The sequence below is a fragment of the Macrosteles quadrilineatus genome, unplaced genomic scaffold (assembly GCF_028750875.1).
Source record: "Macrosteles quadrilineatus isolate MER2022 unplaced genomic scaffold, UCM_ALF_1.0 Scaffold_3__2_contigs__length_128488019, whole genome shotgun sequence".
Classification (NCBI taxonomy): domain Eukaryota; kingdom Metazoa; phylum Arthropoda; class Insecta; order Hemiptera; family Cicadellidae; genus Macrosteles; species Macrosteles quadrilineatus.
In genome coordinates this window covers 45,665,872-45,692,393 of record NW_026542596.1, presented here as the reverse complement: position 1 = coordinate 45,692,393, position 26,522 = coordinate 45,665,872, and the positions used below count along the sequence as shown (strand labels likewise).

Sequence of the window (26,522 nt, the reverse complement as noted above, 5' to 3'; positions counted from 1 at the left end):
TTAACAAAACTTCTCAAATGTTATTAAAGTAATATTATTAAAATAATTAAAGTAATATTTACATTTAAAGAATTAATTAAATAAGAACGCCTTCGCAAAGGAAACGCAACTACAACACGCTCCTGTATTGCGGGTATTGCATTGACTTTCTGCAGGCGTTTTTAATTTTTTTTTTTTTTTTTTTTTTTTTTTTATTATTCTCGTCTCGATAAAAATCTCGGCCAAAAAGAAATCTCGTCTCGTGTAACGAGATTTATAATTTCCCGAAAATTTCCCGAAATTTCGAGACTTGACCATCCCTAGTTTTTATTACGGATGTCTTGGAAACTTTTGTAGATTTCGAATTGTTCTAGAGAGTCTAATTTGTTACCTTTGTTACAAAAGTGAAGGATTTCCAGGCTATTGTCAATTACATCTACGGTGTGATTATTATCCAATAAATGTTGGGCAAAAGTGGATTTTTGTTTGTCTGCTCTGGGGTCGGGGCGATGTTCTTTGTGCCGTTGGGTGAAGGTCCTGCCAGTTTGTCCAATATAAAAATCAGGACAATCCATGCATTTTAGTTTGTAGACCCCAGATTTTTCAAGCTTATTTTCATCGGTAACTTTATTTGACAGAGATTTTATAGTCTTATTTGTGGTCCTGAAGTTTAATTGAAGCCCGTGATTCTTTAAAACTTTGTTGAGCCCATTGTGAGCTATGTGGCTGTATTCTATACAAATGTATTTCTTCTCGGGTTCATCTGCTGATACGGGTTCATTTGGTTTGTTCTTTAATTTCGTTACTATTTTATCTATGATGCTTGGTTTGTATCCATTGGAGGTGGCAATATGTTTAATTATGTTCAGTTCTTTGTTGTAGTTGTCAGGTGAAAGCGGAAATTTGAGTAGCCTGTAGACTAGGCTATTGTAGGCGGCAAGTTTTTGAGAAATAGGATGGTATGAAGTGGCGTGTATTGTTTGGCTTGAAGTCGTGGGTTTTCTATAAATACTGAAGTTTAGTTTACTATTATCCTTCTCAATAGTCATATCTAGAAAATTGATTTTATTATTGACTTCTGTTTCTATTGTGAACTGTAGTTTGGGCGCGATGTTGTTTAGGTAGTTCAATAATAAGTTCAGTTGTCGAGTATTACCATTAAACAACATAATGGTGTCGTCAACATAACGGTTGTAAAGGGTGATCCTGTTTCTGTATTTATTAGATTCGGAGAAAATGAAGTTGTTTTCAATGTGATTTAGATAAATATCAGATAGTATTCCAGATAACGGGGAACCCATCGCAAGACCATCAGGTTGGGAGTAAAAATTGCCATTGAAAGTAAAATAGTTTTGTCTTAATATCTCTGTTAGCAGCACCATTATTTCATCAGAAGATTCCGATAACATTGTTGGGCTATTGGTTAGATGTATTCTTACTATCTCCAGTACTTTATCAATGGGAACATTGGTATATAGGTTCACAACATCGAACGATGCGAGCGTGTGGTGCATTTGAATGGTTATGTCTTTGTGTTTATTTATGAACTCATACGAATTTTTCAGGCTGTAGTTGTTGGTTAAAGTTATGTTATCTCGTAGTAGTTTTTCTAGTTTTTTTGCTACTTTATATGTTGGTGCTGGAGTAAAATCAACTAATGGTCTGATAGGTGTGCCTTCTTTATGTACCTTAGGAAGGCCCCTAAAAACTGGAGCTGAGGGGTTCATCACCTTAAGATGTTTTATTTCATCCTGAGAAAAAATTAAATAGTAAATAGTAGGCCTACTAAGTGTTAAACGTTTCGTACAATGTATCGTGTTTTGTGTATGTATTTAAATGTTTTTTGACGAGTCTACAATGGACGAAACGTTCTTGAAGGACCATTTGACAATGCTTACGTATAGGCGAAACATGTAGTGGGTTTGACCATTCATTTATGAACTGTGGACGTGAAGGTATGTACCTTAAATTATAGTAAGTTATTGTGTGGTGCTGTAACAAAGTTTGCATTGAAGTCAATCCCAATGAGCTTTGTTCCGCTCCGCCCACCTATGGCAGTATCTATTATGCTCGTTGTTTCTAAGTTAAAATAGCCATTTTTTAACAGGTTATTCTTATAAATTGGTCACATTTTCCAGGTGGTTTCTTCGCCCGTGGGCCCCAGTCCTGGAGTGATGGGCCCCCAGGGTCAGATGATGGGGGCCCCAGGCCCTGCATATCCCACCAGCATGCAGTCTGTCCCCATGGGCATGCAACATCCCATGATGGGGCCTCAATGATATCCCCCTCTCTCTTTATCCCACGGTAAGTTTACATTAAAATTTTTTTATTCAATTTGCTTTTCTTTGTAGTTCTACCAAATTAAATTGACTATATTCTGAGCTTCCACACTTAACTTATGGTTTCAGGTAGAGTTGAACTTTATATTGCTAATTATAGAAAACATTAGTGACTTATAATCAAACTACTCTGTAGAGAGAACTAACTATACTTATTTCAGTCATCTTACTGCAAAGCATTTGATAAATCATCTTCATTTTATTTTGGAAGGACTGTATTGTCAAGATTTCAGCCATATCGTTCTGAATTTAATGTGTTACTAACACAACTATAATTAATTCTGTCTACGTAATATTAAGTCATGGGAAAACTAATCAACACTATGACTACAATGATTTTATAAATTAATTTTGAAATGCTTGCAACCACACCCGAGAATCTTGTAAAGATGCAATTTATTAGCATATCTTGCTTGTACTTGAACTATAAATTGTATGTCTTATGAGTTAAATACTATGCATCTTCAATTTATTTATCTATATTGAAAGATTAGGTTCACTTCCAGAGCGTTTAAATCAATATTATTTTTAGCTCAAAGACCTTTAAAAATCATTTATGCTTTTCAAAAAGTCCTATAAATCATTTTTGTTTACTCAAAATCACAGATTTGTCTTGTATTGCGTAGTTGAAAATCGTATTGCAGATAACTATCTGGAATAATGGACGTTTCTGCGACCACAAGAAATCATATCGGTCCTTGTCACGATCATGAGAAATCATTAAGATATTGCCGCACTTCAAGGAAATAATCACGGATTTTGTTGTGATCGCGAGAAATAATCACAGATTTTGCCTTGATTGTGAGAAAAAGAAATCGTCACATATTTTGCCCCAAACAAAAAATATGATCAACGATGTGGCGGCAATCGATAGAAATTATAACGGAATTCGTCGAAAGGTTTATAATGAACCAGCAGGTGTAAAGAAGTAAATTAGGCTTATTTTGAGCTGGGAGATTTGTACCTGGAAACCTGGAATTGATTTATTTTATTTTTATGGGATGCTGGACCTCACTGCCCCTCACTTTGATGGGGCACTGTACAGGAACTCATTTTACTCAATGATCTACATATTCTGTGTATCAAAGTAATTGCCTAAATGATTTGGTTATATTTTGAGTTTGTTAAATATTTGATCAACCTATATTTTAAACCAGCTAGAAAAAAATTAATATGATTGGTTTTATTTCAGGCATGTTGGGATAGGAGTCTCGGTCTGTGATGCTACATGTTAAAGACTGTACGAGCCACTTTTACAGTGAACTCAGCCGCAAGTTTGTAAACAAAACTATTTTCTGTGTAGGCCTATAGTTATGTGGATATCATCACACCAGCACAAGACACATTTTAATTGTGATTTCACAGTGACGAATCTCAGACATATAATGACAACAAAAATACTGAAGGAGTGTCAATTTATCACACAACCTTTTTGATAGCTTTTCAAAAGGTAAAGCTGAAGAGGAGAGTGAATGTACATTTCAATTTTTAAGTGTTACATACTGTAATAGTATTCTACCCGTTGTAATATTTAATGTTTTTAATGTATGTATTAAATAGAATTATAATGTATCATACAACTAATGGCTCAACACTCAATACTAAAATACTACATCATATTAAAATAATGAACATTAGATTAGATCTAACTGTTGTAGATGTTCTAAAAAGAGAAAAATATTGTAAATAATTAAACATATAAGTGTTGTTTCAAGTGTATGTTCAAAGACTTTCATGATTTATTTATTTATAGTTTTCAAACAGATTGTCAAACTATGGTTGTGTTATAATTTGGTAGAGTTAGGTAAATTATGTAAGTTAACTTTAAGTGGAAATAAATGGTATTAACTGTTATTCATTCGTTTCCAATTATTGACAAAGTATATTTTTGATGTTATTCCGTTTGGTAGCGCATGAATGTCTTCAATGTACCTATTTAACAATTTAAACATTTGTATACAAAAGGCTCAAATAGTGCATTGATGATAAAAACATTATTATGAGCAGTTAATCCAAAGTATTGTTTTTCTTATCTATCTTCAGTACTTATTCATCTGCAGGAATTGACATTTGCTCACAAGTTATTAGGATTTCTGAGTCTTTCAAAAACCAAGTGATTTACGATCTTATTGTTCTGTGTTTTTCAAACTTCTTAAATTGTATTTGGATTTTTTTTTTTACTTGTAAATATATATTCACCCAAGAACAATATTTACAACAAAAAAAAATTAGTGATGCTCTAAATATAATGCATTTAAGAAGTCTAGATCACAGAGGATTGGATATGAGAAAACTAATTTGAGAGACTGAGAACTTAGGAATCAAGTGAGACTTGAAGTAGTAGCAAGTTTCGTGAAATTAGTATTACAAGGGTTATTCTGATGGTAAGGAAAGTTTCTGTGCCTCCATTTTCAGGCCCTTTCTACAATTTTTGGACTGAACATTCATTCACTATGTTCTTTTTGTTCACACACTTGAGAATAAATTTCTATATATTTTAAGCGTTTGATCTTTTTTAAGTGTTTGACTAACTATACACCTTATTAAAGACTGCCCCTTAAAACTAGCCGGATTTCCAATTTCTGAACACATTTTCAACTTAAATATTGCAACAATGGGGAGCCAACGACACTTCCGTGCAATTGCGGGACAGTCATTGAGGTGGCAAAATATCTGTTCTAGAACGTGTTCCGCTTGTGTCCAGTAAAAGGAACGTTCCTTACTTTCTAAATATCCCTCATCTTTTTTTTATAAAGGTACTAAAGTTTTGATTTTCAAGGAGAATAATGTTTTGACAAATTTAGCTAGGATTTGCAGGGATTTAGAGGTTAGTGTTCAAGAATGTACTAAATAAAACCTCAATGTAAGAAAGCACATATATTTATTTCTAAGATAAATACAAACAGATTCAGTTCTATATCAAAATTATAAAACAACAATTTGGTCAAGGCACTTAACAATACAATTTACCAAGAGCCGTAGACAATAAAACATTCTGTGATGAATTCTTTGGCCGTTGCTCTTTGACACAACTAATATAAAGTTAAATATTGACACATTCGAGAGAAAGCTTAATAATTGGAATATAAATATTGATGTCTTCTAATACTGTATTATGTTTAAACCTTTAATTTTATCTTTCTAACAATTACAAATATAAATAATAACTACATCACCATTTCTAAGGTACTATGCATGTAAAATAACAGTGTATACAAAGCTTATCACAATATAAATAATTTGTACTTTTTGGAATCGTGATTTGTATGAAGTTATTTCGTTTTCTCACTATGCAAACAATGGAATAATTGAAAAAGGGGCTGCCTCTTCAATTCTGATACAATATGCCTTAATTATGTTTACATATTAATGAATGTCAAGTTTTAATAGTGACTGGTAATAATTGGACAGGTCATCTTTAAAATACTCTTTACCAAAACATCCATGCATTACAACCCGATAGCATAACAACCGTAACTAAAACATATTTCAATCATATGACTACTTAAGCTTATTTCGCATATAAACATACAATAAGCTAAACATATATAGTACACATGTACAAGGGAAATAACGTCTACTGATTTTAGATGTGGAAAAACATTTTAATGCAATTTGAATTAACTCAAGATGGTAAATTTAAATCTAACACACCGTGAAGTTTCACATAGTGGACCAAATAAATATGATTTATTGCAGGTTTTCTTAGTAAAGATCATACAATTGGAAATATTTTCTGATGATTCTAGTTTCTCAATAGTGCCAACTTATGTCTAAGTATTTGTGCTGTCTACAAAGCATATATACAGAGGGTGATGAATATTGAATAGGTTAATTAATTACTGTAATAAAAAAGCATTTGGTCCCATTCCTATAGTAAACTGTACAAGGGCTTTACACTATGTGTTTTTATTTGAGCTGGAAATAATTTCAACCCAAAAATCCGTTTGATAAAAAAAGTGGCAAAAACCACAAATGGGAATGTTTATATCAGATCATCGTATGTATTTGGATGCTTACCATAACTTTGTGTTATTTACACTTTTTTAACAGCTATTTCAACTATTTTTTGGTAACACAAAATAAATCTACAATCTATAACAATTTTCACTTAACATATGAACGACTCTCAGAAAAGAATCGTTCGAATTGTCTCTTTATTTGGTATGTCTGTGTAAGTCTCTCGAGAACAAAATTTGATTCTGTTTTCGGAGACGGAATCACAAAGTGGCGACACTCGAGTGTTTACTTGTCGTCGTCGTAGTTCTGTAAGGTTTTGCACAGACAGAACGACAGGAACACTGTGAAAAGCTCTACGAAGATGACTGCGAGTACAACCCAGATCACTGTGTTTATATGGTCCAGAACCCAGTTCAGCACAGTCTTGTAACACCCCTGTAAAATAACACAAGAATAAAACTAATCTGTATAAACAAAAATTTTATCCACACGGGGCTACGGGGGGGGGGGGGGGGGGGGGACGGAAAACATCAGTTTCTGATCAGGTTTCAAATTATTTGTCACAATCCCATACCTAACCAGTCTGTTTAACCTTCCCATCTTTAAATATCATTTGTCTCCTGAATTTCACTGAAAAAGATACCAGACTCTTCCCTTTACCTTCTACAATAATAGAAGTTCAAGTTTGTAAAAGTTTTTGAGGTATTGTAAAATTGCAATTTTAGTGGTGAGAAATTAATTTTCTACAGCCACAGTCAAATTCTATGAAGATTTGCCTAGAATTGTAATTTTTCCGCAATGGCTTTCAAGTGGTGTAGCTTTATGAATGGTTATTGGATTACTTTATAAATTGATAGTATAGCGATTTGATAAAAAAAATTGTTTAATCTTGATGGTAGATTTTTATTTTATTTTTTTTTAGAATCATCATTCATAAAACATTCTTGATATGCATATTTCACAATAAATTTAAAAGATTATCAAAAAAAGTAATAAAATATCAACATACAAATTTAATTTACTCACAGACATTGTACTAAAGGCCTACATTAACAACATGTTTTTGGAAAGACTAATTTTATGTAGTTTTCTTTACATTGACCTCGCACTTGTGATCTTGCCCAAGAAAGTTGAGGCTAAAGAGTCTGGGCAACGTTGAATAGATTCGAGAGAATTGCACATCAAATATTTACCTTTCTCTTCTCAAAACCACACTTTGTTGGTTTATTGACTGCATGTAGCCTACCACACTATTATAACAATATTTCATCTTACCCAATATCTATTTACCAATCATTTCCCTTCACTACTGTTTCATTGTTTGCTAGTTATAACTATTTTAGTAGTTTGATGATAGCTTTTCATAATATGATGTGGAAAGCAAAAAGGGACCTCTTGTCGGCGATGCAAAATTTTCAGTATGGCCGATTTAAGTAATTAATGTCAAAAATATCGAAATTCGGGTTGTTATCGATTGTTATACCTCATTTATCATAGAGCAGGACAGTATTGGTTGAAATATCAAATTGAAGACATAAAAGGTTGAAATAAAACATTTTGTTAGCCTCTGCACAGTCTGAGAAAAGGTACCTCTTGTTGCTCAATGTTATTTCGCCATAACGACAAGAGGTCCCATTTCTAATATTCACTTTATAAACATATTTTAGCCCAAAAAATGAATTGTCCTGCATTCTAGAGGAAATTTAGTGAACTACAACAAAGTTCAGTGTGCGGAGAATAAAATATTTCACAAATTTTGCGGTCCCGACAAGAGGTAGCTTTTCTTATCTTATGGAGAAATAACATAGGGCCGACAAGAGGTCCCTTTTCTGAAATGTGATTTTTACAACATGCTTCTATAAAACAATTATTTAAATGAAAACTATCGAGAGTTAGGACAAAAATAGGTTTTGCCTCCAAAGAGGACATTATACGCTTTCTTTTGATACCAAAATCTCTTCTTAAATACAAAAAAAAACTGTTTTAATGCGTACTTTAAATTTTCAAAAGTGTTTTTCTCAAAATGCCTTTTCTATAACAAAATTTCAAAGTCTTATAACTTAAACACAAAAAATCACAGATGCATGGGACTTGCACCAAGTGATTCAGAATTTAATAAGGATTCAAATATGTATATATGTATACCTACCTCAAAAATTCCCGACAAGAGGTCTCTATTCGCTTTCCATCACATATGAAGATTACAGATTGTTAAAAAATATTTTTGGTAGAGGATGAAACTAATCAGTCTAAACCAATATCACGGTATTCATCATAGTAAATTATATAGCAAGAACAATAGTAGAACCTTGTGGAAAAATTATATAGCTGAACTATTTATTACTGGTAGTTATTAATTATGTAGGGTTGCTGCAACTACCCAAAGCGCTATGTTTTCAAACTCATTGCAAATCCTACCAGCAAAGAAAAATTCAGTAAATCAATGAACTAGGTACTTCAAAAGCCTGTCTTAATGGTTTTGTACTATACAATTAATTCTTTAACTTTGTTTTCATTACTGTTTTGATGCAGACAAACCTTGCATGGTTTGTTATCTTCTGTGTTCTCATAAATTTAACCATCTTTGGTTAATTGACAAACTTAATACAATTGATGAGAAGTACAGTAGGTACTTACAGTCATGTAATATGAGTTGACGGAGGAAGGGTTCTGTGTACAGTTGGGAAACTTGGGAGTAAACCTGCGATAATCTCCTTCCAGAACGCAACACGCTGCAGGCATTACCTGCGTTGAGTTTTCTTCTTTGAATTTTTCTTCAAAGTCTTCGAAGCTGTCCACTCCACAACAGGACATCTGACAAGAAAACATAATTTAGGTTTAACAAAAATTGTGGTAGCCTGTGATTTCTGTTCTGCTGGTCCAATTGTGTTCCATGGATGTTTTTTTAACGACGCGACAATTTTCATAAAAATTAGTCAGGAATATTATAAATTAAAAATACATAATACCGCCAAGTTTAAACTTTTTAAGTCCTTGTAATGTTTTAACTTCTATAGTTTTGTACTGATAAACTATATTCGACGCATTATGCTCTTGAAGTGCAAGATTAATTATGTTTGAAATTCAACTGATGAAAAATGTTCAATAAATTAGAGTCTTATAAAGTAAGCAGGCATTTATACAATAAAAATGATGCAATATGTATATTTATGATTTGTTGCTGCAATTGTCCTTAACTTACTTAGACATTATTTTATTTTATGAGAACTTATAAAAACCCAAACAAATCAATATTGTCTACTTCTGGTACATTTGTATATTGTGGTTTGCGGTCTTATATAAATTCACTTTCATTGGCTGAGGTTTGAATCCCAGGTGTGATAGTTTTACTCGTTTAATCTAGCAATCCTTCAGCTTACAAATCTGCCTGAAGCAGTTTAGTATACTGAACTGAAGAGTTCATGCTAGCTTTTGGATATTTCAGTAGACACCCCATGTATATGGACCAGCTTTCCCAAGTTTTTATTTAAAACTACGACAGCAGAGTTCTGTGAGCCGGCACAGAAAACATACTACGAGCCAGTCACAGATTGACTAGTGTCTGAAATTACATTTTCTATCTCATTGTTTGTTACTTAGATAGTTTATATGACTTAAAAGATGATAAAGCTTACTATAAGTTGTGCTATAGTTTTACTTCATTGTCTGCATATTCAACAGAAATCGGTAATTTTCATCACCCAATCTATTGGTGGCTCACTTAAACTTGACCAATTTTATTTTTAATATGGGCGACAACTTTAACATAAGAATAGAATGCCTAGTTGTATAAATAGTCAAATATATGGACCAGCTTTAGCCAATATTTTGTTCAAATTAAACAAAATTGGACAAGCCATTCACAGAGAGCTTATCAAAATTATATTTTCTCCCTAAGTTTTTATTACATTAATATTAAAGTTGATATGACATAAAATATGCTGTATGTAAAGCTGCCCTTTTAGTGCGGCTGGGAAAAAGTTTATGTATTCTACAGAAATCCGTAATCAACATCATTTTGTCGATGGGTCAATATTCTTCGTTAATTTTATTCTAAAACTGGCTACTACCATCGGAATGGAATGTCTAGTTCCCTCAATATTTAAAACTTGTACCTACATACTCTGTAGGTAATACACATTTACTTGTACATATTTGTTATGTACCTGAGCCATGAGGACGTTCCACATGAGAGAAACAGCGTCCGACTTGTTACGTTGTGGAGTGTAGTAGTCCTGGATAGTGTTCTGTAGGAACTTGCGTGTCTCATTTTCAGCCTGCAAGATCAACATTTGATTTTATAACTATTTATATTTAATTTTGGACGTGATTTTGAAAAGCCACTTGTACATTTAACCTGTTTTATCAAGGATATAATTTTTTAAATTCTGAATAGAGAAAAATGATTGTGGGGGCAAAATGTAACAAATCATAAATGAAACGATTACACACTTATTAAACAATTAGATTGTACTTTGTTTCCCAAAGTACAATCTATTGAGAAATATTTATACAAATTGGGGGAATTAAACTTTTTTGAAATGATTACCAAAAGCAGAAAATCAAATACAGCTTTGAGTATTGGTTTTGTTGAATTTTTTTTATGAAATTCCATAACTTCCAAAAACTATTTCTTTGAGAGGATATCATAATTAATTATCAAGGATCTTTCTTACCTTCGCTCTGTAAGCAATAGCCATTCCTGCTGCTGTGATCTCCAAAATCAATATAAGAACCAGCATAATCCCATACTGAAAAAAAAATTAAATATTAGGAATATATTTTAAAAAACAAATTATTAGACAAAAACTATTGTCAAAATATTTTGTCAACCCAATATTAAAGTAGATAATATTTTTTACATAATAGCATTGACTATTAATAGGTAACCAATTTCCAACTGTACTTGCAAATTTAATTTGAATATTCATAGATGAGAATGGGTGTTTTTTGATGATCTGGTGCTAGTGTTGTCTGGTGTCTAGTGTATGTTCTAGTGTCTAGTGTGTTGTCTGGTGTCTAGTGTATGTTCTAGTGTCTAGTGTGTTGTCTAGTTCCCACAGTCTCACTGTGTCGGCGACATGGTCCTGTAACCTCTTCACGCTTCATGCTTTCTTTTGTCCTAACACACGTCTCTAGTCCTTACTACTGTGACAGGCTGAAGGTTAAATAGATCAGTGTAATTAAAGATAGATCAAAGTGAAATTAATTAAGAATTACCGGTAATATCGGTATCAGGCTAATATAAATATGTTAACTAATGCATTTTGTTAAAACTTTACATGTGCTGAAATTTTAAATTATTTATATGCATACAGTATTTCTATTTCCATTTGGATTTTATCTAGCCAATGGCCGATTGTTAAAAAAAAAACAATTTCAGAAATGCTGAAATTGCCCTATCGCCTGGCCAGGTAGTCCCTACGGGAATGGGGGAAAAAGAGAATTATTTTTGTCCAGGTGTCCTGTCGTCAGTGACTGCAGTATTCTAAAAATGCAGTTGACTACTTTTCCTGCCAAATCACAATTGTTTCTGTACAAAAATACCAACTTAACCTAACCTAAAATAAGCTAGTAACTCCTGATATTGGTGCTAGTTTGGTAGTCATTAGAAGACTTGTCAGTGACAGAACGCATGGACAACAATGATTGAATGATTCCCCAGACCCGTAGCGGCTACCTGGCCGGGCTCTCGGGGCAATTTCAGCATTTCTGGTATGGCGAGGCAACCGACCCTTCTTGATGCTCTGTACCGAGCGGGGCAGTTTCATCATTTAAAACGTACACCTAAAAAATCGGGGCAGTTTCGTTGTACCCGTCCGAACGTTCTTAATTCCAAATTGTTTTGGGTAATCGACTCTCTACTGTATTGATTCGTTTTACAGGTAGCCTACTGTGGTTCTTAACTTTACTAAAAGATAATTGGCTTTCATTATAACTGTTCGCCGATTATGGTACTTTCCTGTTAAAGGGAACATTCATTAATATCGACGATTTTCTCGATTTAATGGTATTTTTGTTTTCCTTTACGATGCATTAATTACAAATTGACAACTGATATGTTTAGGATAAAATATAGTCTATTATAGCCTATGACTATATTTGGCCGATCGTTACGTGTATGGGAGGCCTAAAACCCGATTGCGTACCATAAAGAGCCACTTTCACTCCTAGTGAAGAAAACTACTATTTTAATTTCTTCAAGAAATACATCGATGTCAAAATACCGAAGGCATATACCGTACACAGAATAGAAAGTTGTTCATGCTTTACAACTGCTTTGCTAATGCAAACTGTCGGCTCTTTTTAACGTTACATTGTTTTTATCCCATTATTCCTTTACTTGGTAAAGATATCTCTCATTCGGGATAAAAATCCAACAAGTATAACTGCTGACAAAGACAGATCTTGTGTCTTAAAAATTCTACATGATCAACTTCGTATCGTACACATTAAATTGTCGTTGTAAAACATTACTTATACAACCTTAGACCTCTTATAGAAAACTGAACCAGAGTAAAGGAATATAGCCTACCAATCATAATCTAGAATTAATCAAATTATTTCCACAATTAATTTTAACTGTTTAAATACAAGCGGTGCACCCAATTGATAACGCTACAAAACTGGGCTCATTCGTTATACTTTGACAGCTGAAACTGAAGCTGTTCATAATTTAAATTGAATCGTATTTTCTCAATAAATAAATCCCGCTTATAGACGAAATTTGTTTGGTTCTAAAGTCAAAAGTGAGTCTATACTAAAACAATATCTTGGATGTGTTCTTTTTATTTTGTAATTTATTTATAAACGACTAGCTGTAATCCGCGGGCTTTGCCCCGTTTAACTTCTTAATTTTCAAGATTATCTCGTTCGCATGGCTCAATCACGTCCTGGTTGAAGTTTGTTCGCTACGCTCACTCACCTTTAGGTTGGAGCTCGTTCGCTACGCTCACTCACCTTTAGGTTGGAGCTCGTTCGCTGCGCTCACTTGCCTTCAGGTTAGCTCGTTCGCTACGCTAACTCGCCTCCAGGTTGAAGTTCGTTCGCTACGCTCACTCACCTTTTGGTTGCAAATTAGCTGTTGTCATAAATGTAAAAGAAATAATAGTGCTGCACCCTGTTGGTAATCCTTGTAACTTTAATGCTATTGAACATCATAGAACAGAACCAACTTGTTTAATTGAAACAGCTGTTAAGATTCAATAATTCCATTTCTCATAAGGTTAACATGGGAAACTCCAGAGCCACTGGGGCGGAGCCCGAAAGGATTTTTGAAATAAGAATATGCCTATATGTTAATCGGGAATGTGAGCTATCATCATGCCAAATTTCAGCCCAATCCGACCAGTATTTTTCGAGTTTACTTTTCCCATACACACATACAGCAACCACCTCTTTTTTATAATAGTATAGATAGATAGATAAGTCCATCATTTTTTTTCGACTCCCCACTGCCACCTATTTGAAAACTAAAATAAATAATAAAGACATTTGAAGCTGCAAAAATAGTAAATTTTGTTACACCGCAGCAAGAATGGCTGTTTTTAATGCGTGCCCGCAATGTAGAGCGAAATTAATTCTTTTTTATCCCTGAGCTGGAAAAAAGAATCAGCTGCAATAGTTGAGAAAATCAGCTGTACGCCCAACATTTTTCTGACCTTAAATTACGTCCGCTGATGAACTTACAGATTAAGTGGCTCTATAGTGATACAATTCATGACTCAAAGTCACAAGAAGGCAAGTGTAGGGTGCAGTGTGTGTTAGCAGGCAACAGTTCATCTGGCAAGCCCTACAAATCCATTAGACACAGTTTGCGTTCACACGATCCTATAGTTTGGCCAAATTACACTTTGTACACTTCCGGTACCGTTGGTGACCGTGCTATGGTGCTATAGTACTGACAACGCACGAGTACATCTGTTGACAAGTTGGATTTGAACAGTCCCTGCCTGGATGTATCAAATACCTGTCTGGATTTACCAATTCCCTTTATGGATTTATCAAGCATTTGGAAATTAGCTACAGACGTTACAATATGCTAATAAACATACCACACTGCCGTTGAAGAAGTAAAATTTATAACCAACAAAAATGTAGTTTTTCAAACTGTATTCAATATTTTATTTATTTGTAAGTGACAACTTGTGTTCAAATTAAGTCAATTTATAACCTTCATACTAGAGATCGCCCACTGGTAAAACTCGACCAATAGTTATATCTGACTATTGGGCGAAGTGGCACTTTGCTGCACACGAAAGAAATGTTGACGCACGAGCAGTAGGGCGTGTGTAGAAAGTTTATCGAGTTCAGTAAATGCAGTTTGCACTCTTGTTACGCATTACATGTTCCTACAGTTACTATAAATCATATGAATAATTAGTCTTTCAAACACTGTAAAAAACGCTTTAAGGTTGACGAAAATCTTCATATTTTTCTTTATGGCGGTGTTTATGGTGGGGTTTAAACAGCGACCACACAAATTTCGTTATCTACGGTGGTTTTAAACACTTTGCAAGCCAAGCGTTCATAGTAGAACAACAGATTAAAAAAAGAGAAGAAATCAGTTGTAGGCGTTATATTGCGAGAAACCTTGCGAAAAACTATCTATTATGTCGTAAACTGTAATTCCTTTCTAAAGGGAACTTTTCATATACCTAATGTTAAAAATACCTCAGCTGTACTTATTTGTTTGTTATTCTTTCGATTTATTACCTTATTAAAATCAGGTGTGATTATTTGTTTCTTTTACTGTATTTTGTTTAATTCAGGTTAACTTAAGCAATCAATAGTTTTATTAATACTTATGATGTCAAACGGGGTGAAGCCCGTGGGTAACAGCTAGTTTATAGTAGTGGTTACTTTGACAGTAGATCTGCCATTGATATGAAACATTCCAACAACCTACTGTGTACTACGAGGGGCGGGATTGCGTATTGTTACCAAACACCTGATAACCCTACGAAAAAATCAACCAGTTTGTTTACGGCTCATCTGATTTCCACCGGACACAGGTCTACCAACCCACGGCCTCAGGTAACCTGACAATGCTACCAACCTCGACGTGTAACTTGACACTGTCTGCTCCTCGTCGACGGTGGTCAGGATACGTTCCCTAGGGTCACACCGCTGACTATACTGAGGGTTCTGAGTAGGCTGACTATAGGATTATAAAGACATTATATTTGTTTCAACAATTATCTCGACATCACTCAAAAAAGTTTATTAAAAATAAGTGATTTGTGCATGTCAGTTCCACTTACCAGAGAACTTGACAGCATATTGCAGGACACCCCCTCTCCCCCTCTCCCCCTCTATACCTTGATTGCTGTGGGAAGTCACGGGTTGCTCTAGCGGGAAACATTATCCAGCTTCCCACTCGCCTATTCCCCTCACTTTAGCTTCATTGCCAGATCTACTGAACTGCCGCCGCCGCGCCGCCTGTCAGAATATACCTTCAAATTGTCAATATTTGGGGCCACAGTAAAATGTAGGGGCTCCTACAATACAGTTTGCTACATTCTTCTGTGTAAGATGACAATTTTTACGTCTTTTGTTAATGGATGTTTTTTTTTTTTTTTTTTTGTTTAAAGGAATTGGTCGAACCCAGGTTCCCAGTCACAGGTTTTGTACATGCCACAGGTTTTAGGGGGCGAAGGGGGGGGGTTGCCCTGGTTCCCAGTTTCTAGGTTGGTAACTATCGAAGGACGAACGTTGACATTTAAATTTGCGTTATTAATTATTTTTTGTTTTATTGTTTATTGTATCAATCGTCAGCGCTATTTTGATAGCCCAATAAAAATGGCATCCAGTTAAAATCGACCACGCAACTTTCAGATTTAAAGGGGAGCACTTTGACCACTCAGATACCCAGACCTCTATCAGTAAGTGTTTATTTTAAATAGTCATCATTTATCATGCCTTGAATAACATTTTTTAAATATAGTCAACATTTTCCCCATTTTCATTTTTTATTTTATTAAAATTGATTCATACTGTGGTTTTCTTGCCTTTTATCATTGATTGACACCCAATGACAAATTACCCCTCTTGGAATCAAACTATTTATAAATTTGATGGATAGCACTATTTCTACTTGGCTGCCTAGTCATATTTTACACACCGTATACGATTTTTTATAGACAAATATAATGATTGTATAGGTTGTTTGAATAAACGGATTACAGCTTAAAAACTTGGATTTTCTGATTGCAAGAGTTTAGCATCAGGTTTTGTAGCAGCAAGGTTTTTTCTTTATCCAATTTTTACGTCAATTTTAAACTCTTTGGATCTGAATTCCTAAGAAATAGCAGCCACCACAAGTTATTTTTACTTCGATTCAAGGATCAGTATTTGAGTAACAACAGGATCGTGAATTAACTGTATATTTGGAGGTGTTTTCAGCCCTATGAAGGTGTAGAGTCGCGTATCACGTGTGTTGTCGGATGTCGGACGCGAGTGTTGACGTTCACTGCTCGACTAATGTAATGAGATCAACAAACACGCCAACATCGGCTATATTACACCTCTACACTACTGCAGTAGGTATTGGTTATGTTATACAGAATGTACAATACAACGAGCTACATTCTAAAAATCATCACAGTGGTTACCATTTGATACAGTATATCTCAGAGGATGGTGGTAGTTTAGAATATACTAGGGTTGCTTTCAGAGAGGTGAAAGCCAGTTGAGCGGAACAAACGTGATTTGATATTTGTATAAGTAACTAAATGTAAAAAGGTCAATAGATTTATTTACTAATGCTTCAAGAAGTGCATTATGGTAGTTTTGACCAGGAAAATATTACAGTAGTTGGAATCTGATATTAACATCCAAAAAGGGCATTAAAGTATAAAAAAGAGAAAGGAAATTTTATCAGCATTTGAAATGACTGAATTGTTACCACATTACTGTTCCACAAAACGCAGATTTCATTTTCAGCCGAGCCATTAAAATGAGGATTTGCCGAACAATTATTAATACGAGAGCACGCCCCGTGGTCGAAAAATCGACCAAAAGTATGTTTTGTGCAAACTTCTCTATTTTCACCTCACACTGTTTAATAAAACATGTGATTGGAATGTCTTCCATTTGTTTTGATTTTCTGTTTATATTTTGTTGTTATTTCGTCATCACCATAGCAACCCATAAAACCCATGTTAATTTTTTAAAATTTCAAATTCATTTTGTGTGCTTATTTTTGTGCCTATTTTAGTTTATAAAGGGATTCTGCACACCTACAGGAAATTAGCTTTCTAACGGTATGCGTAGATTTTCCGTACGATACACACGACCTGAGAAAAAAGGTTTTAAAGAAACATGCTTGCCTATTAATATATAGATAGATTACAGAATAGTATATAATGATATACAACTTTTCATATTCCGTGAATTAGTTTTGCTATGGTCAAAGGTCCAAATCCAAATGTTCTCTTTTCTTTTGGTCAGTATACAATAATTTGCTAGAATCATTGACTTTTTTTATATAAAGTCAAAGCTAGAATACTGTAGATGGTTTGTTATGTTAAGACCATATACAAGCATTTTTGAAATCGTTTCCCCGTTTAACCTTAACCAACTATTCCATTCCAAAAGATAAAAATATATGGTACAACACAAATAAACAACCCTATCACCTACCTATAACCTACACTTTACCTTCCTAATCTAACCTTACTTCAAAACACTTAATGTAGTCACCGACTGTAAACCCCGACCTACCTCACCACATGCCTAAATTAGATCAGCATTGAAGTTGATCCCAAAGAGCTTCGCTCGCTCCGCTCAATTATCATTATATATTTCACAAATAATCGCTTGATCTAAAAGCATGCTTTTGCTATTGTGTACACTAGACACGTTTGTTTGAGAAATCCTAAAACCCCCTGGACAAAAAGTGTGTCCAATTGCTGTGGATATATTTTGAAAGTTAAAATACTGCAACAAAGATAATCTATGTGACACATTTCGTAGAGTGAAATAAAATTGTTTAATTTAAACATTATTAAAACAGGGAAGCAAATATGGGTTGTTAGATTTGTTCAAAACAACCAAGTACATTAAAATAGCGGATTATTCTGTACTCCATAGCATCTACAGATACAATTGAACGAGTGAATGAATAGTTTGTACATTAGCAATCTTGTGCTAGGGTAATGTAGGGTAACGGGTAAAACCCATATTATTATTGTTTCTAGCTATCTCCGATTCAATTCAGAAAATAAAGGCTAAACTATTTTAATTACGTGTTTAAATGCATGATATAATATTGATAAACCATGAGTGACATAAGATTTGTTGTGATGACGTGATTTCTTCTTAACACTACCACGTCATATACTATATGGTGTTATGATATCACCGAAGAGAAAAGTTATGTTATTTCTCTGCGAAACTGCAATTATATGACAGTGAATGATGCAAACACCATGGAACTATTTCCATCCACAAATCATGCTTACAAATTTCACAGAAAAAAACCATGTAATTACATAAACAGTATACAATGAGCTAAGTGAGTGGGTCATTCAAAATATTTTACTTTTTATTTAAAAATAAGCGGTATCAGCAAACTTATATATTTTCTCCCATTAACTTGTCAAAAGCCTGTTAAAAGTAAGCTATGGGAGTAACTATGATGTATGGGTAAAATCACAAAAAAATGCTATAGCTGCAATAACCGTAAATTTTAAGCATTTTGTTTGGAGTTAAGAGAATCTACACAACATAGTAAGTTTTAATCAAAATAGTTCGAGCTGTTTTTGGTAAAAAGCGGATTTGTCGTTATTTTACGGGGTTTTATAAAAACAAATCACCTTAAAAAGTCATAATTAAAAAAACCCAATAAATGCCTGGAGATACAGTAAGAGCCATAGATTTGTACTCAAATACCAAAAAGAATGTCATCAAATTTGACATAAGGTGAAGTATGTAGCTCTGTATCAACGATATAAACATCGTTCCTGAATATAATGTTTTCATTTTTGCTCTATATACATCCACTGTCACACAGACATCAACTCGAAAACCACGTATTTGGGGCCAAAAGTAATATTTCCACCCAAAACTCAACATGACCAACGAAAACAATACCTTCTCCAAAGGGGGGAGGGTAAAAAATTGCTACAGCTGGTCCATGTACTTAATAATCCAAATGACATAGGCTATGTTGCGTCATAGGTTATGTTGGTCCACATGATAAGTGATTGTACAAGAATAGTTTGCCATTTCGTGATCAACTGATCGATAGGGTCTGGGATAATACAAGGATACTTCCTCGGAGCTGTGCTGTTTTCAACAGACACCGTACAACATTGAGCAATACTCGCCACACGCGATCCCAACATGCCAAGAACCTGTGAATTCTTCATGAAGTGTAAGAAGTAACATGATTTACTAATTAGTGAGGTGAAAATTTTCAAGCTTAAATCATGAGATTAATGTAGAATCGTAGAATTTGCTACATTTCATATTGTAATAATAAAAGTAGAACCTAGATAAGAAGTCTCTCTTGAGAATTATCAAATATACTTGATATTAAAGGTTGACTCTTTCCAATTTGCAATAATATGTAATTAAGGGTAGTATAAATTCAAAGGGTCTTAAAAAATTGACACTTGCTATCGAGGCTCTTGTTATCGAGGTTCTACTGCACTTAATTCATGTATGAACTTAACGTGTGTCTTTAACTTTGCAAAATGCAGTCATTGATGTTACCAATGGTACACTAATAACATTCTGAAAACTAAAGTGTGCTAATGCGTTGATTTTTAATAAGTATAAGGTTTTTTGTACCGTATAAGTAGATTATAAGTGCTGATACAGTTGAATACAACTGGGTAATTTTGAGAATCTTTTACTTCTAAGGACTATTTAAAAAAATTATCTATATATTAATAGGCAAGCATGTTTCTTTAAAACCTTTTTTCTCAGCTCGTGTGCATCGCAGGGGAAATCTACGCATACTGTTGGAAAGATATTTTCCTGTAGATGTACAGAATACCTTTATAAATTAAAATAGGGTCAAAAATAAACACACAAAATGAGTTTAAAATTTTGAAAATATTAACATGGATCTTATGGGTTGCCATGCTGGTGACGAAATATAAACAGAAAACAAAAACAAATGTAAGAAACTCCAATCGCATGTTTTATTTACAGTGTGGGTAGAAAATAGAGAAGTCTGTACATTACATATTTTTGATCGAGTTTCGACCACTGGACGACCTCTAGTTCTATTTATTATGCAGTCCTGCATCACAATTCTTTAACTAACAATAGCACATAAATGATCTTATATAACAAATTCCTGTAATATATAACATTTTATTATCCTGCATTTATGTGTACTTTGAAAGGTATGTAGTATTAAGAGTAGGAAGCTGTTTCCTATATTTCAAGCCAAATTACACAACAAATATTGTACGAAAGTAAAATCAAAATGATATGCGGTAATCTTTTTTGTAAGTCGAGTATTTGTCCTCGAACAAGTAGTTAATCACCAGTATACACCAGTTTAAGTTATCTTTTTGGTTTAAAAAGTTTTAAAATTATTTAAAATGTTTCAAACAATTAATCTACTTACGAATGCAAGGCAACATCTGGATTCTCTGAGCGCACCGCAGTATCCCAGGAAGCTGAGTAGGAAGATGAAGGCTCCGGCCGCGATAAGTATATAACTAAGCTGGGAGATGACGTGAGGTTGGGAGAAATGCTTGAACTGGAACACAAGAAAACAATAAGTTTATCAATGGGTAAACATATTGTATGTCAGTAGGAGTAATAACATACAATTATTCAAATAGCTTGACTGCTTGAGCCTCCAATCTATGAAGATGGATGGGTCACCCCTATACTTTATTAGTACTATAGTCTATATGATGGAACCTGTTTCTAGACCTTCGTCTCCCTGGGGACTGGTCAGAATGGGAGGTGGACGGAGGGTCAGGAGATGGGATCCATCATACAGACTATAATAATTGTTGCCTAGTTTCACCACTGTGAATTTCCATGTGTGTTTATATTTGGGATTTTCAAGCTTTGACTGGTTTCTGTACTAATATAGTTATGTTTAGGTACTTTATCACCTAAAACACATACCAAAGTCACAATTCCCTTTGAATAACAACTCAAAGGGGTTAGTTAACTACACAAGGGATATTAGTAAAGAGTGAAAGACGAATATATGTTGACGAAAATTTTATTTCAAAAAGTGCATACAATACAAAATGAAATAGGTAGTAATTTTTGGATGAACAAAAATCGTAACTGTATGTAGATATTCACATTTCTACTATATTTACTTTACTTTTAGCCTCGAACTATACTAACTAAAACAGTTAATACATTTTGTTCTTAATATTACTATAAAACCTACACAATAACCACTCTCCATTAAGATAATAAGCTGAGTAGTTGTAATATGTTTTAAAGATTTGTAATGTTTACGCGATCTTCGTTTCTCTCCATTTTAACATTTCCTCAACACGTCCATTATCAATGACTATTTATTGGTTTTTGTAAACAGCTAAAGAAAGGAATGTGCCGCTGTATGTTACTGTACGCGTAGCATGGTCTAGCCTAGCCAATGGCGACTACAGCGATAAGATAGTGCAAGTCTAGAAACAATAATGACCCCCATTATCAGTATAAGAACAAGACGCTAGCACTAACTACCGTGTTCAGTGATAGGAGAGCGAGCTGGACAAGCGAGAATGCTGGTCTTCGCTCCCCGAGATCCCGGGTTCAAATCCTAACAATCACCATTGCATCTATGTGATAATGACACGACTCTAGCCTAGCCTGAAGACTGTTCCGGGTTCTAGGATGTGGAGGTGGGACGATTGGTGATTTGTTACTGTCCCATGTTAGAAACCATTCACATCAACTACTACTCCTCATGTTACACTACTCACTGATGAAACCATTTCCTTTTTACCAACCATCAAGCTAATCTTGTGATCTAGGCCGTGAATTGCTTTCTTCGTCGGTTCGTCTGTCAACTCTTTAAAATTCGGTGAGTTGGTCCTCTTCTTCTTCTTCTTCTTCTTCTTCTTCTTCTTCGCGTTGTTATAGATGTGACAGTACAGAAAGCTAATACCTTTCGCGGTACCAGTCAGTACCGCGGCAAACTTTGGAACCAAATCAACGGTGTTGTGGATTATTGTTCCAATTCTTCCAATGCCGTTTGAAATTTGTCTGTCAGTAGGCCTACAGTTCGTTCTTGTGCGACGCCCGTGACGCCGACATATCAAGGTGTATTTTGTAACCGATGAGTGTAAAAGGAACTAAATTACAGCATTTTGTTATTGACTATGATAAGCTGGATAGCCAGGATAATTTATTAGGACTGGACGTGGCGTCGTCCTGTAATCCAACTACTCGGAGGTCACGAATTATGGATATTTTTAGGCATGCACTGTGGATGCGATCCTCCCTGGTGTGGATTCACCTCCGCACTAGTGAGAACTACGACTATGCGCAGTACTATCCTAATGATTAGACCAATTCTTAAATTACCAGGCAAAAATATGGTCCGGATTCCACTATGAACTGTATGCCCCCTTAGTTGACATTGGCTGTATGAGCTATTAATTAACAGTCCTGTCTAAGGAACATATCGGCCTTAGTACAATACTTCAAGATCACGCCACTCATCCTACACTCATCTCCATTCATACTTGGCTTGAAATACCTACATTCGTATGGTTACTATTTCATAGTAAAATATTAAAGTATACCTTTAAACCTATCAATGACCTTTGAATTTACAAATATTTTTCATCTTAAATTGTACCTTCGTATGGTCACCATTTAAAATAAAATCATTAAAAGTGATTAAAAGTATTAAAGTTTGGAGACCCAATCAAGAGCAGCTGGGTACAGTTTTAAAATATCAAGAAGATTTTGAATGGATCTAGGGCTTTCCTTTAAATATCTAGGATAGTATAGAATAATTTTATAGTTTTATCAGCCAGCCATTATGTTTATTTATGAAATCATTTCAGAACCGCTTCAAACAGTTTATTCGTAAACATTCTTCAACTTTTAGCCCTGCCTTAAAACAATGCTGCGGTTTCAACTGAAGCAAAACGAGGGTAAAAACGAAGAGGTCAAAGACATTTGGACAAATACCGGCCCAAATACCGAGCAGGACTTCTTTGTTGTCAGTCGTCGGTGATGCTGCAAGAATAACGAGCAAACCCAAAAACATCCCGAATCACTGATGAGCTTCTTTGTTCAGCTCGTTCAGGAATCTCTCATTGTGTTCTTATTAAATTTAATCTTATTAATATTTAACCTACAGTCGTATTTTACACGTGCACAAATTGCAAGATGTTACGGTCTCTAGAAACGGTATTTTATTTAGAAACCGAACACGTTGGATGAGGTTTGCATGGTAAGTTAAGGATCAATGCAATGTCAATGTATTACAGTGGTCTAAAGTGTTTGAAAATACAGTATATACTCTGCATAGTCCTATCTACCGTGGTGAATTGCATGGAATAGTCATACCTTTACATAAAAACGTCTCGACTCTAAGTGCATTTTCGTCATTGATTGAGTTCTTTGAAACAATTTTTCGGATGTATCAAATTGATCTGCTGAACCGCGGAAGACAAATTTAATATTTTAGTTTTTCTCACTTTGTGTAAAGAGCGTTTCATTGTTTGCCATTTTTATTGAATCTCACATATACTATAACTAATTTAACAAAACAAATCTCCATATGTACCGCCTATCATATGGTATCCTAACTGTGGAATAAAACACGAATAACAAAATCTACCCTAAAGCAGTGAGAAATCGTGTTTCACGTGTAATTTGTTTATGTTGCTTACACCGTTACACAAACTAAACAACATTATTAACAACATGATTAAATTTTAATCATATTGCATTCAACGGTCACGTTGAAAAACCATCGAGCACATAATGGAAAAACACGTAAGCAGTCTACAGAAGAAAGCAATGAAAATGTCTGCAAATGAATTGGTTGAAATACTACTTCGACTGCACTGTGCAATGACGATTCCAAGAGTTAACATACATCACTGCAAATATCACTAAAATTCATACACATTCTAGGAAACACATTCGCAATAGGCGCCACAGACGTAGCAAGTAGAAGGGTCAACCAGAGGTCGCTGCCCACGCTGTTACGACATCTCCTCTGTCCTGTCATTGTCTAACAGTTATCTGCTCATCACTATCATCATCATCATCATCATCATCGCCACGTTAGTGGCTACACATTACACACTAGAGATCATATGTAGCCTACAGCAGAGTCCATACAATGGAGAAATTGTGACATGCAGGTAAAGTCATAGTAAACGACCAGTTGCTGGGGCAGGACAGTTATATCTTTATCGACTGTTGCAAGAAATTTACTTATGGAAGTAGGAATACAAAAGTTTTATGAGGATGTGACAAAGATAGAATATTTGATCATCCAGTGGCTTTTAAGGAGTAAGTTCAATGCAGAAAATGTTCTCGCTGAGAAAGCTAGATCCTCATCTACTACTCCTAGAGTTCTTTGACACAATTTTTTGGATGTATCAAATTGATCTGCTGAACCGCGGAAGACAAATTTAAGATTTTAGTTTTTCTCACTTTGTGTAAAGAGCGTATCATTGTTTACCACTTTTATTGTTTTAATTTCACATTATTTTATAACTAACTAGCTGTAACCCGCGGGCTTTGCCCCGTTTAACTTCTTAATTTTCAAGATGATCTCGTTTGCATGGCTCAATCACGTCCTGGTTGAAGTTCGTTCGCTACGCTCACTCACCGTTAGGTTGGAGCTCGTTCGCTACGCTCACTTGCCTTCAGGTTAGCTCGTTCGCTACGCTAACTCGCCTCCAGGTTGAAGTTCGTTCGCTACGCTCACTCACCTTTTGGTTGCAAATTAGCTGTTGTCATAAATGTAAAAGAAATAATAGTGCTGCACCCTGTTGGTAATCCTTGTAACTTTAATGCTATTGAACATCATAGAACAGAACCAACTTGTTTAATTGAAACAGCTGTTAAGATTCATTAATTCCATTTCTCATAAGGTTAACATGGGAAACTCCAGAGCCACTGGGGCGGAGCCCGGAAGAATTTTTGGGATAAAAATATGCCTATATGTTAATCGGGAATATGAGCTATCATCATGCCGAATTTCAGCCCGATCCGACCAGTATTTTTTGCGTTTACTTTTCCCATACACACATACAGCAACCACCTCTTTTTTATAATAGTATAGATAGATAGATAGATAGATTTAACAAAATAAATATCCATATGTAGGAATTCAAATGTTTTATGAGGTTGTGACAAAAATAGAATATTTTATCATCCAGTTGGCTTTTAGTTTTAAGGAGTAAGTTCAATGCAGAAAATGTTCTCGCTGAGAAAGCAATATTTTAGTATTTCTTTGTTTTCTGTTGTTGTTTTTGGTTAGGTTGTGAGGATATACTACTCCCTTAAGTCGAACTACGGACCGCCGTGGGTAGCAACAGTATCACATAGGGTAGCTAAAATAAATTTCTAATTGACAATATTTCAACCAGCAGCCTGAACCGCCGAGTCTCGCGCTGTAACCACTGCCTGTTTGAACACGCGTACCATCCGGATCCATGACAGATGAGGAAATGGATCTTGTAAAACCGCCGATAAATTAGTAAATCTATGACAACTTCAACGCAACTATAGTAATAGTCTGTACGATGGAACCTGTCTTCAGACCCTCTGTCTGCAAGGGATTGGTCTGAGCAAAATAATTGGTCAGTTCCCAGTTAAAACCTGTAGTTAAGGAGACAGATTCCTTCATACAGACTATAGTGAGATCACAAAAAGTCCAATTTTAAACGGCACACACTGGGTGTGCTGTTTAAAATAAACACATGCATATACTACGGATATAACGATCAAAACAACAATGAAAATTCATCTATAAAACTTGTGATATCCTGCATACGCAAAGACGAGTCATGGACGAATAAGGAAGTATGATATGCCGTAGTACATTTTATACTCGTAAGCATGAATCTCCTAGTGAGTCATCCGCAGATCATTGGTCCATGACTATGACATTGCTACATTGTTATCCACAACTCTCAACAACAACACAACAGTACCAACTTAACAAAACATAAAACAATGGGTGACCTGTGGCGTCTCCCGATGCTGGCGGAAAAGATCACCCTGAAATCGATTGCGATTGTTACTGCTGACAGTTGGCTCCCTGTTTCCGGT

The 26,522-nt window shown here is 34.8% G+C and overlaps 2 protein-coding genes across 2 annotated transcripts in view; one reads left to right on the top strand and one right to left on the bottom strand.

The window, feature by feature from the left end:
• The window catches only part of LOC128989852 (mediator of RNA polymerase II transcription subunit 14-like), a 45,133-nt gene extending 40,961 nt beyond the window's left edge, over positions 1-4,172 (top strand). The window contains exons 28-29 of the mRNA XM_054411931.1: positions 2,118-2,283; positions 3,511-4,172. Of these exons, the coding sequence (XP_054267906.1) occupies positions 2,118-2,258 (141 nt within the window). The 3' untranslated portion in view covers positions 2,259-2,283; positions 3,511-4,172. The remainder of the gene's footprint in view (positions 1-2,117; positions 2,284-3,510) is intronic.
• Positions 4,173-5,182: 1,010 nt separating this feature from the next.
• The window catches only part of LOC128990651 (tetraspanin-18-like), an 84,579-nt gene continuing 63,239 nt past the window's right edge, over positions 5,183-26,522 (bottom strand). The window contains exons 4-8 of the mRNA XM_054413136.1: positions 20,866-21,000; positions 10,955-11,029; positions 10,445-10,555; positions 8,916-9,092; positions 5,183-6,713 (exon numbers count right to left, since the gene is read on the bottom strand). Of these exons, the coding sequence (XP_054269111.1) occupies positions 6,564-6,713; positions 8,916-9,092; positions 10,445-10,555; positions 10,955-11,029; positions 20,866-21,000 (648 nt within the window). The 3' untranslated portion in view covers positions 5,183-6,563. The remainder of the gene's footprint in view (positions 6,714-8,915; positions 9,093-10,444; positions 10,556-10,954; positions 11,030-20,865; positions 21,001-26,522) is intronic.